This window comes from Sorex araneus, chromosome 8 (assembly GCF_027595985.1).
Source record: "Sorex araneus isolate mSorAra2 chromosome 8, mSorAra2.pri, whole genome shotgun sequence".
In the NCBI taxonomy this organism is placed as follows: Eukaryota; Metazoa; Chordata; class Mammalia; order Eulipotyphla; family Soricidae; genus Sorex; species Sorex araneus.
Genome location: NC_073309.1, coordinates 12,024,417 through 12,045,954, shown reverse-complemented (window position 1 = coordinate 12,045,954; position 21,538 = coordinate 12,024,417). Strand labels below are relative to the sequence as shown.

Below are 21,538 nucleotides of genomic sequence, written 5' to 3'. Positions count from 1 at the left end.
TCCGGTCCTGCCCGCCCTCAGCCTGGTCTTCCTACGGCGTCTCCGCTGTCCTGCCACCCACCGACGAGAGTGCCCTGGAGGAGAAAGGTGACATCTCATGCACCCGCACATTCTTCACGCCCGGAGCCATTTCAAGGACACTGGCCTGGTGGAAGCACATGTTGCACGTGGCCAGAAGGCTGCGATGGCCTCCCTCATCCTCCACGCGTAGGTCACGTGTCTGGGTGCTCCTTCAGGGTGGGGTCCTGAACCCTAGGGATAAGGAGGAGCAGTCGGAACTAGTCACCCTCGGCTGCGCAGAGAGGCCTTTCAGGACCAGAGCCACGGCACAGCAGGGAGGGCGCTGGCTTTGTGCCGGTTTGATCTAAGGCACCCGTGTGGTCCCCCAAGCCCAATCAGGAGTGATACTGAAGGAGGGAGGAAGAGGAGAGGAGGGAACAGAGGACAGAGAAGAAAGGAGAGAAGGAAGGGAGGGAGGGAGGAAGGAAAGAAGGGAGGGAGGGAGGGGCCTAGTCATCCCGAGAAAGCAGGGACGCCCTTGTTCTTCCTCTGGGGACACTTCCTTTTCACCCCCTCTGCTACTCTTTGCATGGAGGTGCCCTGACTCGGGGGAGAAAAGTGCCATTAGTGTCTCCAATGGGGCCGGGAGTGTGGCTCTGCTGTCCGCGCCCTCTGCTCCTTTGGAAGCAGGGACGCTTCCATCAGTCCATGGGTTGGAGCAGATTTGGGCCGGAGAGCCTGGTGTGACCTGTTGGAGGTCTGAGGCCAAGCTTGCCGGTGGCACGTCAGGCGTCACTCTGCGGACTCCTCCTCATTTGCTCCTGTCTACTTTGGGCCACTGATTTGGGATCACAGCTGCCGGAGAAGACAGGAAGGAGAGCCCGCCCCGCCGTCAGCACCGCTGGCCCAGGGCTCCGTCCTGAGCTCTGCAGGGCCACGGAAAGCAGGACCTTCGCCCCCGCTCTTTGGGTGATGCCGTTTCTCCAGATTCTCCGTACGTGGGGGTTCTGCCCCCGGTTCCAGCACAGACCCCTCGGGGGAGGCGTCCCTAAGGAGACCAGGGGCCAGGCACAGGCACATGCGTTTCCGTTCAGCTAAGTCGTGGGTGGGGGGTTTTCATTCTCAAAAGCAGGATTGGAGCTTTCTGATCTTTGGGCCAACTGGATATACCCTAAACATTCTTGTTTGTTTTTGGGCTTTCCTTTTAATTTTTTTGGGGGGGCGGGGGAAGCACACCCAGTGCTCAGGGGTTACTCCTGCCTCTGTGCTTAGGGATGACTCCTGGCGGACTTGGGGGACCATATGGGGCACCAAGGATTGAACTCAGCCTTCCTTTAGTGAGATTCCACACAACCTCCACCACAGAAGAAAATTTACCTTTCAAAAAAAAAAATTTTTTTTTACCTTCTTAGCTGATTGTTTCACCTGTTCCTTTATTTTCATAAAATGCCTTCTAGTTCTGGGGATGAATCCAAACTGATTACTGGGTGAGAAGCTGGAAAGAGAGTACAGAGGTTAACTCGCTGGTTTGAATCCCCACACCACATATAGTCCCCTGAGCACCAAATACACACACACACACACCCAACAACAACAACAGCCAAACTGATAACTTTGATCAGACTAATTATTTGAGGTTCTTTTTACTATTATTTGGGGGCAGGGGCTAGGCCACACCCCACGATGAATGCTCAGCGCTACTCCTGGCTCTGTGCTCCTGTGGTGCTCAGGGAACCATGCAGTGCCAGAGATTGAACTGGGCTCAGCCGAGTGTACGGTAGGTACCTTAATCCCGGGGCTCTCACCAGCCCAAGAAACTCTCTCATTTGAACCCAGTCTTCCCAGAGGGACCCCTTCAAGTCGCCTAGCCCTGAGATCCATTTCCAAATCGCCCGCTAATTCAAACGACGGGGCAGGTGGAGCTTCTGTCCCTTATTGACCGGCAGATTCAGTTTCCAAGCATGACTTTTTCTGACCTTGTGACCAAACTCGAGTTGATGCCCGAAGGTGACCCTCCTAAATCGAGACCAAAGCGGCGCTTCCAGATTCCAAGCTAATTCTGTCTATATTTCTCTTCTCGAGAAAGAGCCTGAGAGCTGGGAGCTTTAGGACAATCATCACAGAATAACGCAGAAATGTCTTTCAACACGGTCCAGAGATGCTGGCAGCACCCCAGGCACTGCCACTCTGGGGCAGGGGGTCTGCATTACAGCCCTGCATCGCCTGGCCGTCTCCCCAACACCCCTCGGTTTCTGATGTGCTGTTTCACTTGTCCCCCTATCGGTTTTTTCCTTTTTTTTTTTTTTGTTTTGGGGCTACACCTGGCAGTGCTCAGCACACGGGGATCACTCCCGGACATGCTCAGGGGACCTGAACCCAAGTTGGCCGCATGCAAGTCCAGTTCCTCTGGACTGTCACCCCAGCCTCAAGTCCCACATTTCTTAGCGCCCCTCCTATTTTTTTTTTTTTTTGGTAGTGTGGTATCAAACCTCACGAGGGAAATACCCACCTGCTGGGCTGCACCTTGGCGCACTCTCCCTCTCTCCCTCTCTGTCTCTCTCCCCTCACCCCACCCCCACTCTCCCCAGGCCTTGGTCTGGGTCCCCCTGGCCTGTAGAGGGACCTCACAGCATGTGGGGCCCGGAGCGGCCGCTACTTCTCCAGAATCCAGGCTCTGCGCAGGCACTGACCACCGGCAGGGGTGGCTTCTAGAAGCATCTGGCTTCCCTCTCCCCATGCTGCTCCTCTCCCTGCCACGAGCCTGCCCTCCCACATGTCCTGGGATTCCTTTACTTTTGGGGCCACCCCTGTTCGGGGGGGCCAGGCCTCCCGAGTGCGGAGCATAAGCTCCAGCCCCTTCCTCGCCTCCCCTGCGCAAGTCTTGGCTTCACTCCTCTCTCCACGCCTCTGCTCGGGGTTCCTGTGACTCCAACCTCCCCTCGCAGCTCCCTTCCAGAATCTTCCTGTGGCCCCTGCCATTCACCACCTACAGGGCCGGGCTTGCAGCAGGGAAAGCACACGGTGACTTCCGGGGTGCCTGGGCTGTGCCAGGTGCCCCCTCAGAGCAGGGAGCCTGCTACAGGGTAGCGCCCAGCCCCCGCTGGCAGAGCCTGGAGGTCGGGCGATGCCGGGGAGCGGGTGGGGGGCCCTCCGGGCTGGGGCACGCAGGGAAGGAGTGCAGGAGGCCGGGGAGTGTTTGGGGGTGAGTTCCCAGCAGAGGCCAGAGATGGGGGTCACCTGGGGATTGTGTGATGCCCTGGTGTGCCCCCTGCATGTGGGGAGCTAGTTCCCCTCGAAGCCCCTTTTTAGGCCCAGTCGGCCGGTGCAGTAACATGGGTCACCCCATACCTGGAAGAGTCCCCAACCCCCGAAGGCAGCAGCAGAGCCCTCGCGGCCCTCGGCCCCTCCCCTGCTGCCCTGGCCGCTGCCCCCCCACCCCCCCACCCCCCGCTGCCTGCTGCCACTTGCCAGTTCCTGTGGCCCGAAGGTGGGGGTGACGCATCTGCTCAGAGCCCAGCTGGGTCCTGCGTCTCAGACAGAAACCCCAGCTCAGCCGCTCCGAGGGTCCGAAAGGGACACGCTGCTCCCGGCCTGGGACTGCAGTGTCCTCTGACGGCCTGGCCATGTCCTCAGCCGCTCCTGCGGTCTGGGCACTGCAGTCACACGGCACCTCGCACAGCCGCTCCTGCAGCAGCCAGAAACCAGCAGGGGGGCGTGGGGGGCGGTGTCAGGGCTCAGAGCTCTGGGCTACACAGAGCACACACGTGCACACACACTGCACACACACTGCACACACATGCACACCACACACACACACCACATACATACCACTCACCACATATACACGCCACACACACTATACATACTACACACATGCACACCACACACATACCACATACACCACACACATAGACACACACACCCCTCTGTATACATACCACACATCAGAAACATTCCTGCACGCCACACACATCTCTGCACACCACACATCCCTACCTGTCACACACATCCTACGCACACCACACAGATGCACACATAGCACACAGCACACCCCCTCCAAGCCTCCCCCACACGCACACTCGCACCCCACGCTGCAGGGCTCTTCCCGGGAGAGCAGTGGGCAGAGCATCCAGACGCCCGCCCGGGCCTGGGAAGGGCCTGCCCACTCACCGCAGGCCACCGCAGCTTAGCTGAGCGGTTCCCCCTCACCCCAGCGCCCTGCTGGCCCCTGGGCCCCTAGCGCCAGCCATGGCGCTGCGTCCTGAGATTGTCCCCAGAAGCTGGTCTGACTCGTGCCTCCTAGGACAGGCCGAGAGCCCTGAGGGACCGACCCCAGGTGTCCTGAGTCCCACCTACACTCATTTTCATGTGGTTTGGTTTGGGGCCATGCCCGGCTGTGTTCAGGGGTCAACTCCTGGCGCTGCTCCGGGTTCTACACAGGATGCTGGGGATGGAACTCGGGTCAGCCGCGTGCACGGCAAACGCCCCCTGCACCATGGCTCCACAGGCCCCACCTAGACTCTCAGACATCACCGAGTCCTCAGCACCCCCGACTCCTCCCCCCGCAAGTATCAAAGCCAAAGTCTCCATCCGAGCCTGGGGCTGCGGCTCAGGCAGGGCTCTGGCACCTCAGGTCTGTGCTCTCAGGGGCACTGCGGCCCCAAGACATGGTGACAACTCCCCAATACAGGGCCAGGAGTAGCCTCCGAGAGTCATCGGGTGTGCCCCCCCCGAAAAACTACCACACACACTTGGGGAAGTTAACTTAGGGGCGCGTGTGCATGTGCACCCGACATGTGGTCCCGGGAAGTGGTTGGTCCTGCGCCCGCTTGGTGCCCCTTCCCCCTACCCCCAGTTTTCTCTCCTCTCGCCCTTTCCCAGTTGAGTCCTCAGAGACAAAGGTGGGCGACTGCTCCAGGGGCGCCCCAGCTTCCCCCCCCCCGCCCCGTGCAGTGACCCACGCCCCAATGATGCCAGGGGCTGTGGCTGGTTCAAGCATTTGCATCCGTGGTTCCCCCATGATGCTACGCGTGCTGATGCCTTCCCGTCGTCTGCTGCCTCTGCTGCCCCTGACACGCATCACTGGTCCCCACAGCACAGCCCAGCCCGGGCCCTGCTCAGGGGCTAGAGAGCCACACACGCTTTCTGTGCCTTCGGCCCCTGGCATGGTCCTCTGAGAGCCGTCTGTGTGCCCGGGCCCCCCTTCTTGAGAGAAACCCTAAGCCCCGTGGGTCTCCCCGACCCCGACTCAGCTCTACATCTGGCCTGAGGGTCAGGGTTTGCGACCTGGGCGTGTGCAGGCACCCCAAGGACACTGCCCACAGAACCCAGGCCCTTAGCCCGGATGAATGGTTGCTGGACTGCCTGCGCCCGAACGTGGTGGTCAGCTCAGCTGTCGAGCTGCCCCTGCTCGCTGCACTCGTTTCTCCCCCCACTGCACCCCCAGTCAGGCCATGAGGTTGGCACTGAGGCACGCAGGGCTGGAAGGTGTGTTTCCAGGTGTGGCCCCCCCCACAAGCCTCGCTGAACTGCCCTGAACAGGAGAGAAAGCGGGCTCAGAGCAGCTCTGCCCAAGGAGCCCCGGGAGGTCCCCCCAACCAAATCCATGTGTCAACGCGGTTCCCTGCACTGATGGGCCACTTATAGGTCAAGTTAAGCTTCCTCCCAATTCCCCCAGACGGCACCCCCAAACCACACGCCCCACCTGTAGCCCCAGGAGGGTCCCGTGCCTTGTGCTTAGGGAAAGGCCAGCTCTCCTTTTTGGGGTGCTGAGGCGGCCCTCCAGGAGGAGTGGATCACGTGCAGCGTAAGCCACGTGGCCCGTCCTCCCAGGAGCCCCCGGAGGAGCCCGAAGCCTTGCCTCTGAAAGGGGCCGTGTTTGGTCTTCCGCCCTTCCATCTCCTGGAATTCGGGATTCCATCTGCCCATTTAGTGTTCAGGATAACAGTGGAGGCACCTGAAACTTCTTTCTGGCTCTGGCCCATGCCAGGCAGGGGAAGAAAAGGGTGAGGCTGGATATGAGGATTTGACAAGGGGGGAAAGAAGGTGGAGAGAGGGGAGTTGTGCGAAGTGGAAGAGAGCGTAGGAAGAGATGTGAGCACATGAGCGGAGAAACGGCTTCCTTGACCTGTTGGTTCCAAAACCAGTTAGACACCGCAGCCGGCCCACTGCACAGCCTTGGGCAGTGGACAAGAACTGGCCACTGGGAAAGGAGGGAGGACAGGCAAGAGAGGGGCAGGAGCGATAGTACAGCGGGGAGAGAGTTTTCCTTGCACACACCTAGGTTTGATCCCTGGCATCCCATATGGTCCCCCGAGTACTGCCAGGAGTAATTCCTGAGTGCAGAGCCAGGAATAACCCCTGAGCATCACCGAGTGTGACCCAAAGGAAAAAAGAGAGACAGAAGAGGGGAGAGAGAGACAGAGTAGAGGGGAAGGGCAGGGGAGATCAGGGGAGGGGACAGAACTGGGCTGAGCCTGGAGCAGCCTCTGCGGACAACAGATAGCCCCAGGGCAGTGTGGGCAGGTGCATTGGTATTTTTTTTCCAGGAGGGGGTGGGTGGGGGCACTGCTAGGGATCAGACTTGAGGACTCACATGTGCAAGGTAAGTACCATAGTACAGCAGGCACTTGCCTTGCACATGGCTGATCCAGGCTCAATCCCTGGCATCCCCAAGCACTGCCAGGAGTGATTCCTGAGTGCAGAGCCAGGAGTAACCCCTGTGCATTGCCAGGTGTGACAAAAAAAAAAAAAAGCAAAACCGAACTTTAGGGCCAGAGAGAGAGAACTCTGTGGGCTGAGTGCAGGCTGTGCGTGCCAGGGGCCCCCGTTCCCTGTCCGGCACTGTGGGGTCCCCCGAGCACCACTGACTGTAACTCCAAGCACAAAGCCAGGTGTGGCTCAGAATAACCACCACCAAAAAGGGAAGTATTTGCAAATGTGGTTGGATCTCTGATCTGCACCTTCGTGGCAGCAGAAGAGAGCCGTGGCCCCTGGGTAGGGCTGGAGGCTCCGGGCCACCCGCGCCAGGGCCCTGGGTTGAAGGTGAAACTCCGCGGCAGGGCAGAGGCCAGCTGCCGGCCGGCTCAGCTCTCACCCCTGCTTCCCACGCAGCGGCTGGCATTGGGACGGAGACAGGGCTGTGCGTCAGGGATCAGGAAACGGGAGCTGGGTGGCTGGTACCACCTGGCTGGGGTCGGGCACACACGTCCACTCTGCATTCGGTCCTGACTGGCCTCATAGGTCAGACTGCCGGCAGGAGGCGTCCTGAACGGCCAGCTGGAGTGTGTGAATCCCCGTCATTGACTTCAAGAGCTTTATGGGGGGGCTGGAGCAATAGCACAGTGGGGAGGGCGTTTGCCTTGCACGTGGCCGACCCGGGTTCGATTCCCAGCATCCCATAGCACCACCAGGAGTGATTCCTGAGTGCAGAGCCAAGAGTAACCCCTGTGCATCGCCAGGTGTGACCCAAAAAGAAAAAAAGCAAAAAAAAAAAAGAAAAGCTTTATGGGGGTGCACCTCCTTGGTGTTGTGCAGGGGGTCTAGGGCCTCTCCCAGGCCAACCAGGGACCTGCTGGCACCTGACGATACGGAGCCACTCAGGCCTTCGGCGCAGGGACCACCCTGACTGGGGAGGCCGAGGCCCGTGCTTGGCTACCATCTCCCCTCCGCTTGGCGTCCCCACCACAGAAGCTGTGGGCGGAGGGCCAGGGCACTGAAGCGTGAGGGTGGGGGTGCAGGGCTGTCTGAGGAGCTGGACTTATGCCCCCATCACCCCCTGCCCCTGCCTACCGCTGGGTGAGCTGCAGAGCGACACCTGGTCCCTGGCAGGGCCAGCCGGCTGCTTTGACGCTGTCGGCCTCGCTGATGCCTCTCGGCAGAAGGGCCTGAGCGCCACGGGAGCTGGGGTGCGAGCCGTGGGCGCGGTCAGCTTCCCTGCGCTCAGGCCTGGGGCGCCCCGAGCTACCCCCTCAGCCTCCCCTGTCTGCTCCCTGGGGCCAAGATGGGCGCCCCTGTCATCACCTCCACTTCCGGCCGGCCCTCCCGGGTTCCCGCCCTCCTCCCAATCCCAGCTGCCAAGAGCACCAGCTCGGCCATCCCCTGGCGTGAAATCTGCCTCCATCAGTCAAGGCCTTCCGGAATCTGCCCCTTGGGCCAGGGATGTAGCCCAGTGGCAAGTCCCCGCAGCTAAATCTCTTATTTCAGGTCACAGACGCACTTGTCTTGTGTGCTATGGCAGCCCCTCTAGCCCCCACCCCCTACACACACACCTAAGCACCACCAGCCGTGGCTCAAAAATCCGAACAAATCCGTTTCCCTTACACTGCCCCTCACCCCCCTCACCCGTCCCCTCTGCCTCCTCTGTGAGCACCGCTGCCCCTGGCCCCGGAGCTGTGTGCCCACCTACACTGCAGACAGCTCCTTTAGAAACTCATTTTGAAATCTCCAGCAGCATGCAGGGCGCAACATGAGCTTTACTGGCTCAGTCTCCCCTGCAGAAACGAAGACCAGGACCCCCCACCCCCCGGATGCTCTCCCTGCTGTGGACGTGCCAATCTCAGCCTGATGTTCATTTTAGACTATTTGCGGGAGGGGGGGAGGGGTACACAGCCGGTGGTGCTCAGGGCTGATTCCTAGCTCTGTACAGGAATCACTCCTGGCTGGGGGACCATATGAGATGCCAGGAATCGAACCCATGTTGGCCCCGTGCAAGGTAAGTGCCCTTCCCACTGTAAAAGCAGGAAAATTATTTGCTTTCTCTGCAAGGTGGAGGGGGTGGAGTAGATGTGTGTGTGTGTGTGTGTGTGTGTGTGTGTGTGTGTGTGTGTTGGTGGGGGAAGGGGTGGTGGTCTCTGTTTTCCTGGAGGGACATAGGACCAGAGCACTGAGGGCTGAGCCCTTCCGACTCTTGAGAAGGTGACAGGTAGATTCTAACTGGGTTCCTGTAAATTGGTCGCAGTTTGGAGAGCAAGGATGGAGATTCTTGCAGGAGAGTTTGGAGGGTATGGAAAATTGTGGGATTTGTGTTTGGCCAGTGGATGGGCAGTGCAGGGAGGGGTCTGCTCCCCAAGGGGGTCTGTGATGGGGGGACCCTATGTGCTTTGGGACTGGAGCCCCTCACATGCAAGGCCTCAACCCCTGTGCTCGCTCTCTCTCTCTGGCCCTGTAAATGCCGTTTGGGCTAGTCATTAATTACCGTTTATTTGAGATTCCCCTGGACTTGGAAACCCAGTGTGTTCGGCTGCTTCCAAACTTCCTCAGCTCGGGACTCCCCTGGCCAGGCCCTCCCCCTCCTCCTGCACACCCAGGAGGGGCCCTTGGAAGCCCATGGCGCTAAGGTCAGTTGGGAATTGTGGAGGTCGTGGATGTCGGAAATAAAGGTGTGAAAAAGGGGGAGGAGGAATGGGTTTGGGCTTTAAACCACGGTTTTGGCTGTTTGCAGACAGCCTTAAAGTCATCAGCGCCCCACTGCGGAATTCAAAGCTCAGCTTGTCACAATCGTTAACACCTTCTTTGACCATCTTTCTGTATTTGACAATTCCCTTCCGCGCCTTTCTCGCCGGCTGGAAGCTTCGGCTGTCTGGCTTTTCGGGAGTCCCCTAGACAGCGAGCAGCCCCTCCGTTTGCAGAAGCCGGGGGAGGCTTCCCGTCGGCTCGCCCGCCTGGCAGGGTGAGTAGGTTTCGAGGCGCAGCAAGCGGGGGCGCGGGGAGGAGCGGACCGAGGGGGCAGGAACGGTGCGGCCAAGTCCCGCGGGTGCTCCAGAAACTTACCTCCAGGCCGAGCCCAAGGCCCGCCCCCGCCGCGCGGCGGGTGCCCCGTAGTTCCGCGGCCCCGAGGTGGGGTGGGGTGGGGTCGTGGGGGAGACACCCCCGTCTCCGCCGAGCGCCAGCCGGCCGGGAACGGGGTGCTCGCCTCGCGGGCCTCGGGGGAGGGGGGTTCCCACTCCTACCAACTTTCCGGGCCCCGGGGCCGGAGGAGGGCGCCTCTCCCGGCGGGGATGCGCCGGCTACTTAAGGGCGGCTCGGCGGGCCGGCGCGCGGCAGTTGGAGCGGGCGGAGGAGGAGCATGGAGCCGCCGCGGGCCTGCTGAGCACCGGAGCGCGGGCGGCCGGCGGCACGGTGAGCGCGGGCGGGCGCGGGAGGCGGGCTGAGCGCGGCGCTGCCCGCAGCCCCCTCGGCCCCGGGCCCTCCTCCCTTTCTCCCTCCAGCCTCTCCCCTTCCTCCTGCCTCCGCGGCCGCCCCGTTTTCGCTGAATGGACCTCGGGGCGCGGCGCGGGGCGCCCGGCTGCTGGGGGTCTCCCCGACACTCGTGGCGGGGGTTTATCTGCACCTGTCCCGGCTTCGGGGTGCCCGGGTTCCCGCGGGGCAGCCGCGCCGCGGCCGCGCGTCCTCGCCGGTCAGGGCGCCCCTTCCCCGGCCCGCTCCGGGAGCCCCCGCCCGGCGCACAAGTTTGCCGGCCGCCGCGTGTGGGGGGCGCCCCGCAGGGGGGGTCCACCTGTCAGCCCCTGAAGCCCGGGGTCCGCGGCGTGCGTCCTTGGCGAGAGGGTTCTCCGGCCATCGTGGGGGGCGGGGGCCGGTCTTGGGGAGCGCTCCCAACCTCCTGCCCTTGGAGCGGGGGTGGGGAGGGCTACCCGGGAGGGCCTGAGCGCTCGCGTCCGCCCGTTTGGGGCGCACGGCCGCGCCGGAGCAGCCCCCGCACCCCGCAGCCGGAGCTCGCCTGAGCGTTTGATCGCACGTGGGGTCTTCGGCGGCGGGACCTTCCCCAGTCCTGGGATGGGGTGGTGGTGCGAGGGTCGGGCTGCAAACCCCGCCGGAAGGGAAGGGGCCGGCGACCCCGCGAGTGCCGCCTTTGTCTGCAGGCACACTTTGCGCAGGTGGCCGGGCGCGGAGAGCAGCGGGGCCTGCGCCGGCCGCCGGCCCGTGGGAAGCCGGCACGTGGGTGTGGCTGGCGCCGCCTTCCCGGGCGGGCGAGGCTCGGGCGGGGGCGAGGAGCGTGGCGAGCGCCTCGGCGGCTGCAGGAACCCGGCGGGCACCGCCTCCGGCACTGCGCCGCGGCCCGGCGCCAGGCCCGGCGGCTTCAGCGTTGGCCTGGGCGCCCCTGGGCGACCGCAGCGCGCAGGCGGCGAGGGGTGCCCGCCGCGCCCTCTCGGCATGTAAGCGCTGGGCTGGGTGATGCTGGGCCTGGGGTCCCCTGCGCCCCTGCGCGTGCGGGGAGGCGGGGAGCCGGGGCGGGCCGGGAGTCCTGCGGAGAAAGCAGGCGGCGGGCGCTCCGGCATCCCGGCAGAACGCCCGGAGGGACCCAGTTGCCAAGAGCGCTTTGCGGCCCGCGCGGCCGTAATGCCGCGGGGAGGTTGTCTGTGCATGGGGTGGGGCGCGGGTGTCTTCAGCGAGACCCAAGTTGGAGCAGGCTTGAGAAAGACCTCATTGTCTGCGGGGGGAGGGGGCGCGGGGAGCGCGCGGTGGCCAGGTGGGAAGATGGGGAGGCGCCCAGGGGTGGGATGGAGATACCTGAGCTGGCCTCGGTCAGCACCCCACTTCTCAGCCACCCCACCTGAGCCTCTGGGTACTACAAGTACTCCCGTGAGATTTACCTGAGCGTAGAAGCAACCATTAGCGACCCAGAGGGTGGACCTGGGGGACCAAGACCCAGAGGACTTGGGCAAGGTCAGGCCTCGGCGCTGGGGCCCGGCCCTCGGCGCCAGTCTCTGGCTTCGAAACCGCCCGCGCCGCCAGGAGGGGTTCAGACCCGACAGCGGTGGGGGGGGTTGGGGGGGTCGCTCCCGATCCGCGACCCCGCGGCACTAGGACCGGGTGGAAGGACCTTCCCGGCCCAGCTGCTGCAGTGCGGGTGCGTGTCCGCGGCTGCCCCGCCTCAGCCCTGCTCTCCCCTGCTTTAAGTCCCTTTCTTTCCTGCTTCCAGAAAGTGGGGGAGAGGTGGGAAAGCAGGGCCCACCAAGAAACTTTCTCACGGATTGTTTTTTGCCTACCTGGCGCCTCTTTATGATCCCTGCCGTTCCCAGTCCCTTCCTCCCCACTCTCCCCAGCCTCTTTCTGTGCCTTCCAGGCGCCTGTTCTTGCAGAGGGCAATGCGCTGGTGGGTATGCGGCAGGCACGGGCAGCTTCCTTGGCCTGTCCCGGTGTCCCGGGCTGCCCTCTTGAGCATCTCTAAGGGCTGGGGCCCGGCTGATTCCAGTTCTGCCACCTGCCAGCAGAGGGTCCCCTGACCCTGTGTGGCTTTGGTTTGAATGAACCGAAGGGTTGGGTATGCTGCGCCTGTACCCACTTAACCCTGGAGGATGCTAACTAGTGCTGCAAGCCCCATATGGAGAGGAATTCACGCCAGGACCCCAGAGGTGCCAGTCTTAGCCCTGCTCCGCCTCCTTGCACGGGGGTCGGTCGCCACTCCTTTCCCTCCCACCGCCCGCACTACCCCCCACGTGACCCCACACTCCTGTCTCCTCCCCCTAGATGCCGGTGCAGCTGACAACAGCCCTGCGTGTGGTGGGCACCAGCCTGTTTGCCCTGGCAGTCCTGGGGGGCATCCTGGCAGCCTACGTGACAGGCTACCAGTTCATCCACACGGAAAAGCACTACCTATCCTTTGGCCTCTACGGCGCCATCCTGGGCCTGCACCTGCTCATCCAGAGCCTCTTCGCCTTCCTGGAGCACCGGCGCATGCGGCGCGCAGGCCGCGCCCTCAAGCTGCCGTCCCCGCGCCGGCGCTCTGTGGCGCTCTGCATCGCCGCCTACCAGGAGGATCCCGACTACCTGCGCAAGTGCCTGCGCTCAGCCCAGCGCATCGCCTTCCCCAACCTCAAGGTGGTCATGGTGGTGGACGGCAACCGCCAGGAGGACGCCTACATGCTGGACATCTTCCACGAGGTGCTCGGCGGCACCGAGCAAGGCGGCTTCTTCGTGTGGCGCAGCAACTTCCACGAGGCAGGGGAGGGCGAGACAGAGGCCAGCCTGCGGGAGGGCATGGACCGCGTGCGGGATGTCGTCCGCACCCACACCTTCTCGTGCATCATGCAGAAGTGGGGAGGCAAGCGCGAGGTCATGTACACGGCCTTCAAGGCGCTCGGCGACTCCGTGGACTACATCCAGGTGAGGGAGCCTCCACCCTGGGGCGGGGCCTAGCGGGGTGTGGCACACAGCTGCCCCTGCTGGTGCTGTGATCTGACAGAGGGGCTCGTAGTGGCAGGGCCGGGCGGGGGGAGACCCGGGATGGGGCTGGTTTCTACAGCTCTTCTGACCTGGTCCTTAGGGAGGTCTCTGGGCTGGTGGCCCAGTAATGGCACACAGGTGCCTTGCCCCTCATTTCGCCGCAGACACTGTTGTAGGCACTTGATGCATATTATCTTTGGGATTTACTCTTATGGGGGGAGGGGGTGGCTTTTGGGATATGTGGCGGTGCTCAGGGTCCACTCCTGGCAAGGCTCTGGGAACCATATGGGGTGCTGGGGTACCTGGGGTGGCCACGTGCAAGGCGAGTGCCATACCTCCTATACTGTCTCTGTAGCCCCATGCATTTACTTTTTTTTTGTTTTAGGGACTTCACCTGGTGGTGCTCAGGGCTTCTCTGTTCTTAGGGATCACTCATGGTGGGGCCTAGGGGACCTTATGGGGTGCCAGATTTGAACCTGAGTGGCGCACACACAAGACATGTGCTCTACCTGGACTCTCATGCCCCATATTTAGCTTTTTGGTAAGGGCCACTCCCAGCAACGTCGGGCTTGGCAAAGCCAAGGGTCAGCAGGCTCACCCCAGCAGTGCCTGAGGGCCAGGTGGTACAGGGATTTATTTGGTGCCTTGGGTTATGCCAGGCCTGTGTCCCCCCACCTGCTGTAGCTCCCTGCCCCAGGCTTGTGCTTTGCACCCTCGTAACACTCCGCAGGGAGCTGTGTTCTCCCCCTACTCAGAGCAGATGGGCCTGGAAGTAGAGAGACGTGCCGACTGTCACCAGCAGGAAAGGTGCAGAGTCAGGCTGTCTGGGGTTTTATCTCCCCTTCCTGGGGTACTGCCTCACCTCTGCATCAGGGGTCTGTGCCTGACTAAAGAAATGTGGCAAGATGGGGCCGGAGTGACAGTACAGTTGGTAGGGCATTTGCCTTGCACGTGGCCAACCCAGGTTTGACTCTCGGTCCCCTGAGCACCACCAGGAATAATTCCTGAGTGCAGAACCAGAGTAATTCCTGAGCACTTCCAGGAGTGACCAAAAAAAAAACTTTAAAAAAGCAAGAAAAAAGAAAAAGAAATGTGGCAAAGAGCAAAAGAAAAAAAATATTTCAAGGGCTGGTGATAGTACAGTGGGTAAGGCACTTGCCTTGTTCATTGTGGACCTGGGTTCGATCCCCAGCACCCTGAACCCTACCAGGAGTGACCCCTGAACATTGTTGGGTGTAGCCTAGAAAACAAAGGGAAAAAAATGTTTACTCCAAAGCATTCAACTACTGTTTTAGCTACGGGCCCAAAGCTGCATCCCGGCTGGAGAGCTCGTGGGACCGGGCTCACAGTCTGCAGGAAGCCTGGGGTCTAGCCTCAGCACTGTGGGCGCGCACCACTGCAACCAACCCCCAAACCAAGACATACTCCCTCTCTTGCTGATGTCAGATTAGTGTCTGGGATGTCGGATTAGTGTCTGGGACTGGAGGGACACACCCTCCAGTGTGACTCTAGTACTGCAGTGGGCAGGGCTGAGCCACCCCCACCCCCCGATGCTGTCCTGATTCCAGCCACCAGCCTCTGGGGCCAGAGTGATGGTCCAGCAGGCCGGGCGTTTGCCTTGCATGCAACTGATCCAGGTTTCATCTCTGGCATCCCATATGGGAGCACTGCCAGGAATAATTCCTGAGCACCACTGTATGTAGCCCAACCCCCCACCAAGGGGGAAAAAAGAAAAAGACATCAGCCTCTTAACCTGAATTGGGTTGCAAGGCTGACATCCTTGAGTTTTCAAAGGACAAAACCTTGAGAGCACAGAGGCTAAAGCACACACATTTCAGGGCTGGAAACGGACAGCCCAGCTTCCGGGCCTGGCATCCACACTGGCATCCACACTGCTCCTGCCTGGGACAGCAGCCACATGCCTGAAGCTCGGGCAGTGGTTGAGATTCTTGCCTTCCTCTACGGTACCCATCTAGAATTAGCTGCCCACTGACTTTTCCTCCTCTTCTGCAGCTTCCTGTGAGAACTGGGCCAGTTTTCTGTCTTCCTTGAGGCAGATGCATCCTTGATCTTGGAGGGAGGGCTGTGTCCTGCTTGCTGCCCCATCTAGAGTTGAGGGACTTGGGAGGCTGAGAGAAGGCCCCTGAAGGGCCAGAGAGAGATCCCAAGACATGCATCGGGCCCCGGGTTCGATTCTCGGTATGTGGTTTCCCCCAATCACAGTAACTCCTGAACACTGCCCGGTGTGGCCCTAAAAGACAGAAACCAAAGTGAAGCTCTTAAGCCCTCACACACTCTGAAGTCACAGTGACTTCTGCCATCAACTCCCGGAAACAGGGTCCCCCAAGCCGGGTCTGCCACGTGTGTTCCTTTGCCGAGCACACGCTGCTTGCTGGGTCTGGTCAGCGGGCCAGCTGCTCCCCCGAGCCAGCTCTTCCCTTTACAGCTTGGGCATCACCGCTGGGGCAGTCAGGTTCTCGTTGCCTGGTGGGCCCCAGCTGAGGGTGCATATGCTCTGCAGAGTAGAAACCCCACGCAGTGCGGTGTGAAGGAATTCCTGCAGCGAGCAAAGCCAAGCACCCTTGAATAACGGGAGCGGCCTGGCCTGAGTTCCCAGGGACTGCTAGTGTGCGCGTGTGTCCTGGCTTCCAGCGGCAGGAGGCAGCCTTCCTGCTGGCTCAGGGACTTTCACTGAGCAATTCTGCTGCAAGAATTGGAGCTTTAGCAGGATTGGGTTCAGTTTGCCCGGCAAGCTCAGTCAGGGTCGGGGAGAAGCTCTGTGGCCCAGTGTTTCTACCATCTGAGTCATTTTCAGAAGACGAGGGCAGCACCTAAGTGCTCAGCTCGGGTGGGACGGCTAACGCCGTTATGTTCTACCTCTTGAAGGCACTGCCCATTAGAATCAGACCCGGAGCCGCACTGGGGAGGAGCAAGATGTTCTAGAGCCTGGAGGCAGTGCTGCCAGCTTCCCTGCCAGCCGCGCAGGATCCAGGCAAGGGCCCGATGTGGCCAGACTGTGCCCTGCTCGGAGACTCGGCCAGCAGAGCAGAGGAGGCTGGCAGCCACTGGTCAGTGGCCTATGGCTGGAGGGGAGATGCTCACCCCTTAGGCTACTCAGGGGGCAGAGGCTGGCACAGGGGAAGGCCCTATTGTCATTGATTCCTTTGTGGTTCTTGGGCCACATGTGGCCGTGCTTGGGGACTATTCCAGGCTCTGTGCTCAGTGGGCCACATGTGCTGGGATTCGAACTGGGGTCGGCAGGATGCAAGCAAGTGCGACCCCTGCACTGTCTCTGGCCCTAGGTCTCTTTCCAAAGCAGCACTAGAAAGACAGATGCTTCTGAGGAGCGTCCCTGCTGGCTGTGGGCTAGCACTGTCTGTCGTGACTTCATGACTACTGTGGGGTGTGTGCTCCTGTGGCAGAGCACATGCCCTGCATGCGAAGGTCACGAGTTCCCACCCTAGCAACACACTGAACACCACGGGTGCAGTCCTAGTTGGTCCCCCAAGCACTACTAGGAGTGGCCCCCGTTCTAAAACAATGAGGGGTGGGAGGAGCAGGAGAAATAGTAGAAATAGTACAGGGCTTAAAGCATTTGCCTTGCATCCCATGACCCCAGGCCAAATCCCTGGCGTTACTCATGGTTCCCCTGAGCACTCACAGGGGGCACTACTGAGCAGATCTAGTCCTGGAGCACCACTGGGTGTAGTTCATCCCCAGGGCTGCTGTCAGTGACGCTCCTCCCTTCTCAGCATGGTGATCAGGCCTGCTCCCCTCCTCTGCCACTCTATTGCTCAGGCCAGCCCCTCTGGTGGGCTGTGGAAACTGACCTGTCTGAGGCAGTGAGGGGCAGCTCTGACCATCCTGCCATTCCCTCTGCAGGTGTGCGACTCTGACACTGTGCTGGACCCCGCCTGCACCATTGAGATGCTCCGAGTCCTGGAGGAGGACCCCCAAGTCGGGGGAGTTGGTGGAGATGTCCAAGTAAGAAGTGGCCAGGGACTCCTGGGGGCGGGGGAGGGCTGGACTTTCTGCTTGCTGATGTAGCTGGGTGGGCCTGGGGAGTGGTCACCCTGCCAAGCCAGCGTGGAGCAGAGGGGGGTACCTGGAGAGCTCGTCAGGTAGAGAGGGCTCACTTCTACCCTCCAGTCCCTGTCTCTAGAGTTGAGCGGGGAGTCAGCAAGGGAGGTTGTGTTTTGAGGCCAGTGACCGTGGAGATGGTGGTGCCACCTGCACCCCAACAGGGGACCCTAGGGAAACCCTTGCTTCTGGGGATGCTGTGGTGGGCAGCTCTGGGCACTATGTGGGGAGAAAGGGCCCGTCCTCTCCCTGGCACCAGCAGCTCCCTTGGCAGAAGGGCCACATGGGGGGCTGGGTGCGGCGCTGCATTTACATCTGGTTTGCCTGGGCAGGGGATGGGGTTAGAGTTGGTCCTGGTGGGGCTAGGAGGTCACGTGGTGTTGGGGACAGAACCTGGCACCTGCGTGCCAGGCCTGTACTCCGGCCCAGAACGTGCTCTCCGGCCTGCGTCGCATTTTCTTTGATTCCTTCTCTGTCACCACCACGGGCGGTCTCCTGAGAGCTGAGGTGGCTTTGTTGCTAGGGCAACTTCAAGTGGGGCAATCAGTGCAGAGGTGGGGGTTGGCTGCTTTGAATCTCTCTCAGCGTCTCCAGCTCGGGCTGGGCTAGGACTGGCAGCCTGGAACCCGAGCAATGGGCCGCGGGGCCCGGACAGGGGAGCCCTCCTGGGCCTGCTGTGTCTCCTCTGGGGCCTGTGTCCTCAGCGGAGGGGTCCAGCCTCTCCGATTCCCTTGCAGATCCTCAACAAGTATGACTCGTGGATCTCCTTCCTGAGCAGTGTGCGGTACTGGATGGCCTTCAACGTGGAGCGGGCCTGCCAGTCCTACTTTGGCTGCGTGCAGTGTATTAGCGGGCCCCTGGGCATGTACCGCAATAGCCTCCTCCAGCAGTTCCTGGAGGACTGGTACCACCAGAAGTTCCTAGGCAGCAAGTGCAGTTTCGGGGATGACCGGCACCTCACCAACCGAGTCCTCAGCCTCGGCTACCGGACTAAGTACACAGCACGCTCCAAGTGCCTCACAGAGACCCCCACCAAGTACCTCCGGTGGCTCAACCAGCAGACCCGTTGGAGCAAGTCTTACTTCCGCGAGTGGCTCTACAACTCCCTGTGGTTTCATAAGCATCATCTCTGGATGACCTATGAGTCCGTGGTCACGGGTTTCTTCCCCTTCTTCCTCATTGCCACAGTCATCCAGCTGTTCTACCGTGGCCGCATCTGGAACATTCTCCTCTTCCTGCTGACTGTGCAGCTGGTGGGCATTATTAAGGCCACCTATGCCTGCTTCCTTCGGGGCAATGCCGAGATGATCTTCATGTCCCTCTACTCCCTTCTCTACATGTCCAGCCTCCTGCCCGCCAAGATCTTTGCCATCGCCACCATCAACAAGTCCGGCTGGGGCACCTCTGGCCGGAAAACTATCGTGGTCAACTTTATTGGCCTCATCCCCGTGTCCATCTGGGTGGCAGTCCTCCTGGGGGGGCTGGCCTACACAGCGTACTGCCAGGATCTGTTCAGCGAGACGGAGCTGGCCTTCCTCGTCTCGGGGGCCATCCTGTACGGCTGCTACTGGGTGGCCCTCCTTATGCTCTACCTGGCCATCATAGCCCGACGGTGTGGGAAGAAACCAGAGCAGTATAGGCTGGCTTTTGCCGAGGTGTGAGCCAGTCCTTAGAGTGCAGCGCGGGAAAAGTGCAATGGGTAAGGGAGGGAAGGGAATGGAAGAGAAAGATAGGGTGGGAGGGCAGAGGGCTTGCTGTTTTCGTTTCGTAAGAGTCCACTGGACAAATCTGATGTGCAAATAATGGTGACAGTAGTTTGGCCTGGGGTAGCGTGGCTCGGAGGATTCCAGCTCAGGGAGGCAAGGGAAACTTGAGGGTTTAAGTCTACCTGACTGCCTGCCTCTGGCCCATACTTCAGTCTCTGGAAGATTCTACTTCCTCCTTTCAAGAGGGCACTCAGAAGTGTGCTCAAGTTAGTTCCACTGAGACACAACTTCTGATGGGTGAAAGAGCATCGCTACCTGTGGGAAGGGGTCTTTACCCACTGAACACCTTCAGTGGGGGCTATCTGGGCTGATGAGTAACAGGCCCCTCTATGTAGTTGTCAATGCAATAAGATTGTGCCTGAGACACACAGCCCAGTAGCCTGGGCTTTGGGTATCAGAAAACAGGGTCCAAGAATGGTGCTGTATTATGTGATGTACCCTACTCCACAACCCCGTATCCCAAGGATGAGCCAAACCAGCAACGAGTTAGCACTGAACTGCTTTTAAGTGAATTTCTGAGCATTAATAAGGAAAGCTGGCAGGACGAACAAAGATCGGTGCTAAAGCCAGGTTCCACAGAGGGCTTGGGCTGAATGTTTCGCCTGCGAACTGGTCAAGGCTTCTTTTTCCTCAAGTTTTGCTGTGATCTCTGCTGGGGAGATAAGATGTTTTGGTAACCTACCAAGAAAGACTGAATCCCGACAATCAAAAGGAAATGAAGTCTTGGGTATTTCAACATATATGTCCCCCAATTCCCCTCAAATTCCGCTGATAAAAAACAGCTTCCTCGCTTGGTTTTAAGGTGATGCCATCACCGCTGCCAACCTCCTGGTTATCACGGGTGTTTCCAAGTGGCAACTGTGGCCGAGCTTGGGTTCTCACAGGCGAGTCTGCCCTCAGCGGGGAGAAACTTGTCAGGACCTCTGGACAAACTGGCTAGCCTTAGAACTGCCTGGAGACGCTCGTCGGCAGCTGGGTAGCACGTGCGCCCTTCGGGCCCGTGTTTGACAATCACCTCCAATGGAGAGCGTTCCAGTGTCCCCTGGGCGGCCATCTCTGAGAACACCCACTCTCCTGAGACTTCTCCAGAGCCGTTACAGCCCAACTGTGGATGGTCACCGCCGCAGTTGATCAGAAACATGGGAGACGGAATCCTAAGGTTCTTGCTTTCTCTCACTCAGCTCTTCAGGCGGTTTGCTTTGAGTGTGGAGAAGGCCACGAAAAATCTGCAGTCCCAAAGACTGTTTTCAGCGCTCGGGTTTTGGGGTAACGGCGGTGCTTGTTTGCATGTTCTCTCCAACCTTCCTCGCCTGGAGGGCCGGCTCGCCTGGGAAGGCGCCTCAGGCCGAGCAGGGGGAGTGGCCCCTCACGCATCCTGGGGGGCTTCTCACAAAGGAGGAACATGTGCTCTGGGACACCGACGGCTAACCCACCCCAGGTGCTCTTCTGTCTCCGTGAACTCACGCAGTCTCACCCCTGCGGTGTCTCACGCCTCGTTCCTCAGATGCTGGCAGACGCCGAGCCCCATCTGCAGAGACCGGGAGGCGGCCGCGAGCATTTGCTAACAGCAGTCATTCCAGGCCCTTCCTTGTTTTTTTGCTGGCCAAGAAGTAACTATTTTGAGCACTACAACGGAGGAAATCCGGTCAGCCAACTGCAGAGCTCAGGCCTCACCAAGGGCTTATTTTTCTTCAGCTTTTACTTGAAGGTTATTGGGGCCGGACTCTGGACGGTAACTCCTGGCCCTCCCACCCTCAGCTCTGCCTTGCGCTGTGGGCACCTACTGTCCTTACATCACAAGCAGGCAGGTACAAGTCTGGGCTCACAACATTTGACCTCGACTGGCTTTTCTAAGTTATTTTGTACTTTTTCAGCAGTCAAACCAAACTGGGTCTTCAGCTTTATCCCCGATTTCTTGCAAGGGAAGAGCCTTTATACAACTGGGCCATTTTGGTTGTTTTCTCATTGAGAATTTTAATCCTCTTTTGTATTATTTCTACGGTAATTTGTACACGTATTTATTTTTACTTTTTTTTTCCAGGTCAAATTTTTTATACTGCATTTATTTGTCAAAATAAAGATTCTCACATACTGCTGGCTACTGCTGAGGTCCTTCTCCCCCCCTCCCCGCCCCACCCCTTCTGTATTTACAGCTTCCTCCCTGCAAAGGAGGCATTCGAGAAAGTCGTGTCAAGGTAATTCCCGTGGAGCGCAGGAGCAGAATAAGCTGTCACGGCTACTTCTGGACCCGGGAGTGCAGCGGCCCACCCTGACCACTCATACCTAAGGTGGCTTCACTGTTCTGGTAGAGGGTGGGTGGTAGCTTTCGGGCAATTACTGGCAGAAAGAGGCCCAGCTAAAGCTAAGGAGAAAACACACCCCAAAGCTTGCTTCCTAAGTGACGTAAACTGGCCAAACTGAAAACCATGCAGAGTAATGGATTCGCTTCCTTACCTGTGGAACGGGTAACAAAACGGACTGACCGCAGAACCCTCTCATCCCATTTATTAAAGAAACAGTAAGAAAAG

General features: G+C 60.1%; 1 protein-coding gene and 1 long non-coding RNA gene across 6 annotated transcripts; one reads left to right on the top strand and one right to left on the bottom strand.

Moving 5' to 3' along the window:
* The first annotated feature begins 75 nt into the window (after positions 1 to 75).
* HAS3 (hyaluronan synthase 3) lies at positions 76 to 21,532 on the top strand. Of its 5 annotated transcripts, none has more exons than XM_055145703.1 (5): positions 9,213 to 9,338; positions 9,571 to 9,670; positions 12,469 to 13,104; positions 17,047 to 17,148; positions 21,164 to 21,532. In XM_055145703.1, exons 1-5 carry the CDS (start codon positions 9,328 to 9,330, stop codon positions 21,281 to 21,283), a joined length of 969 nt encoding a protein of 322 aa, XP_055001678.1. In that variant the 5' UTR covers positions 9,213 to 9,327; the 3' UTR covers positions 21,284 to 21,532. The 5 variants fall into 5 exon arrangements, with proteins under 5 accessions (XP_055001677.1, XP_055001678.1, XP_004600625.2 ...); XM_004600568.2 differs by lacking the exon at positions 21,164 to 21,532 and adding an exon at positions 17,982 to 18,933; XM_055145702.1 differs by lacking the exons at positions 9,213 to 9,338; positions 9,571 to 9,670; positions 21,164 to 21,532 and adding exons at positions 76 to 207; positions 17,982 to 18,933.
* Positions 121 to 12,453, bottom strand: LOC129406790 (uncharacterized). The gene is made up of 3 exons (XR_008631250.1): positions 11,592 to 12,453; positions 1,405 to 1,495; positions 121 to 252 (listed from the first exon to the last, which is right to left on the bottom strand). It is a non-coding gene; the product is annotated as an uncharacterized LOC129406790 (long non-coding RNA).
* Positions 21,533 to 21,538: the final 6 nt, after the last annotated feature.

Coding starts and splice junctions, on each gene's coding strand:
- HAS3 (XM_004600568.2), top strand. Junction 9,671..12,468: donor CGGCTCGCCCGCCTGGCAGG/GTGAGTAGGTTT, acceptor TCCTCCCCCTAG/ATGCCGGTGCAGCTGACAAC. Junction 17,149..17,981: donor GAGTTGGTGGAGATGTCCAA/GTAAGAAGTGGC, acceptor ATTCCCTTGCAG/ATCCTCAACAAGTATGACTC.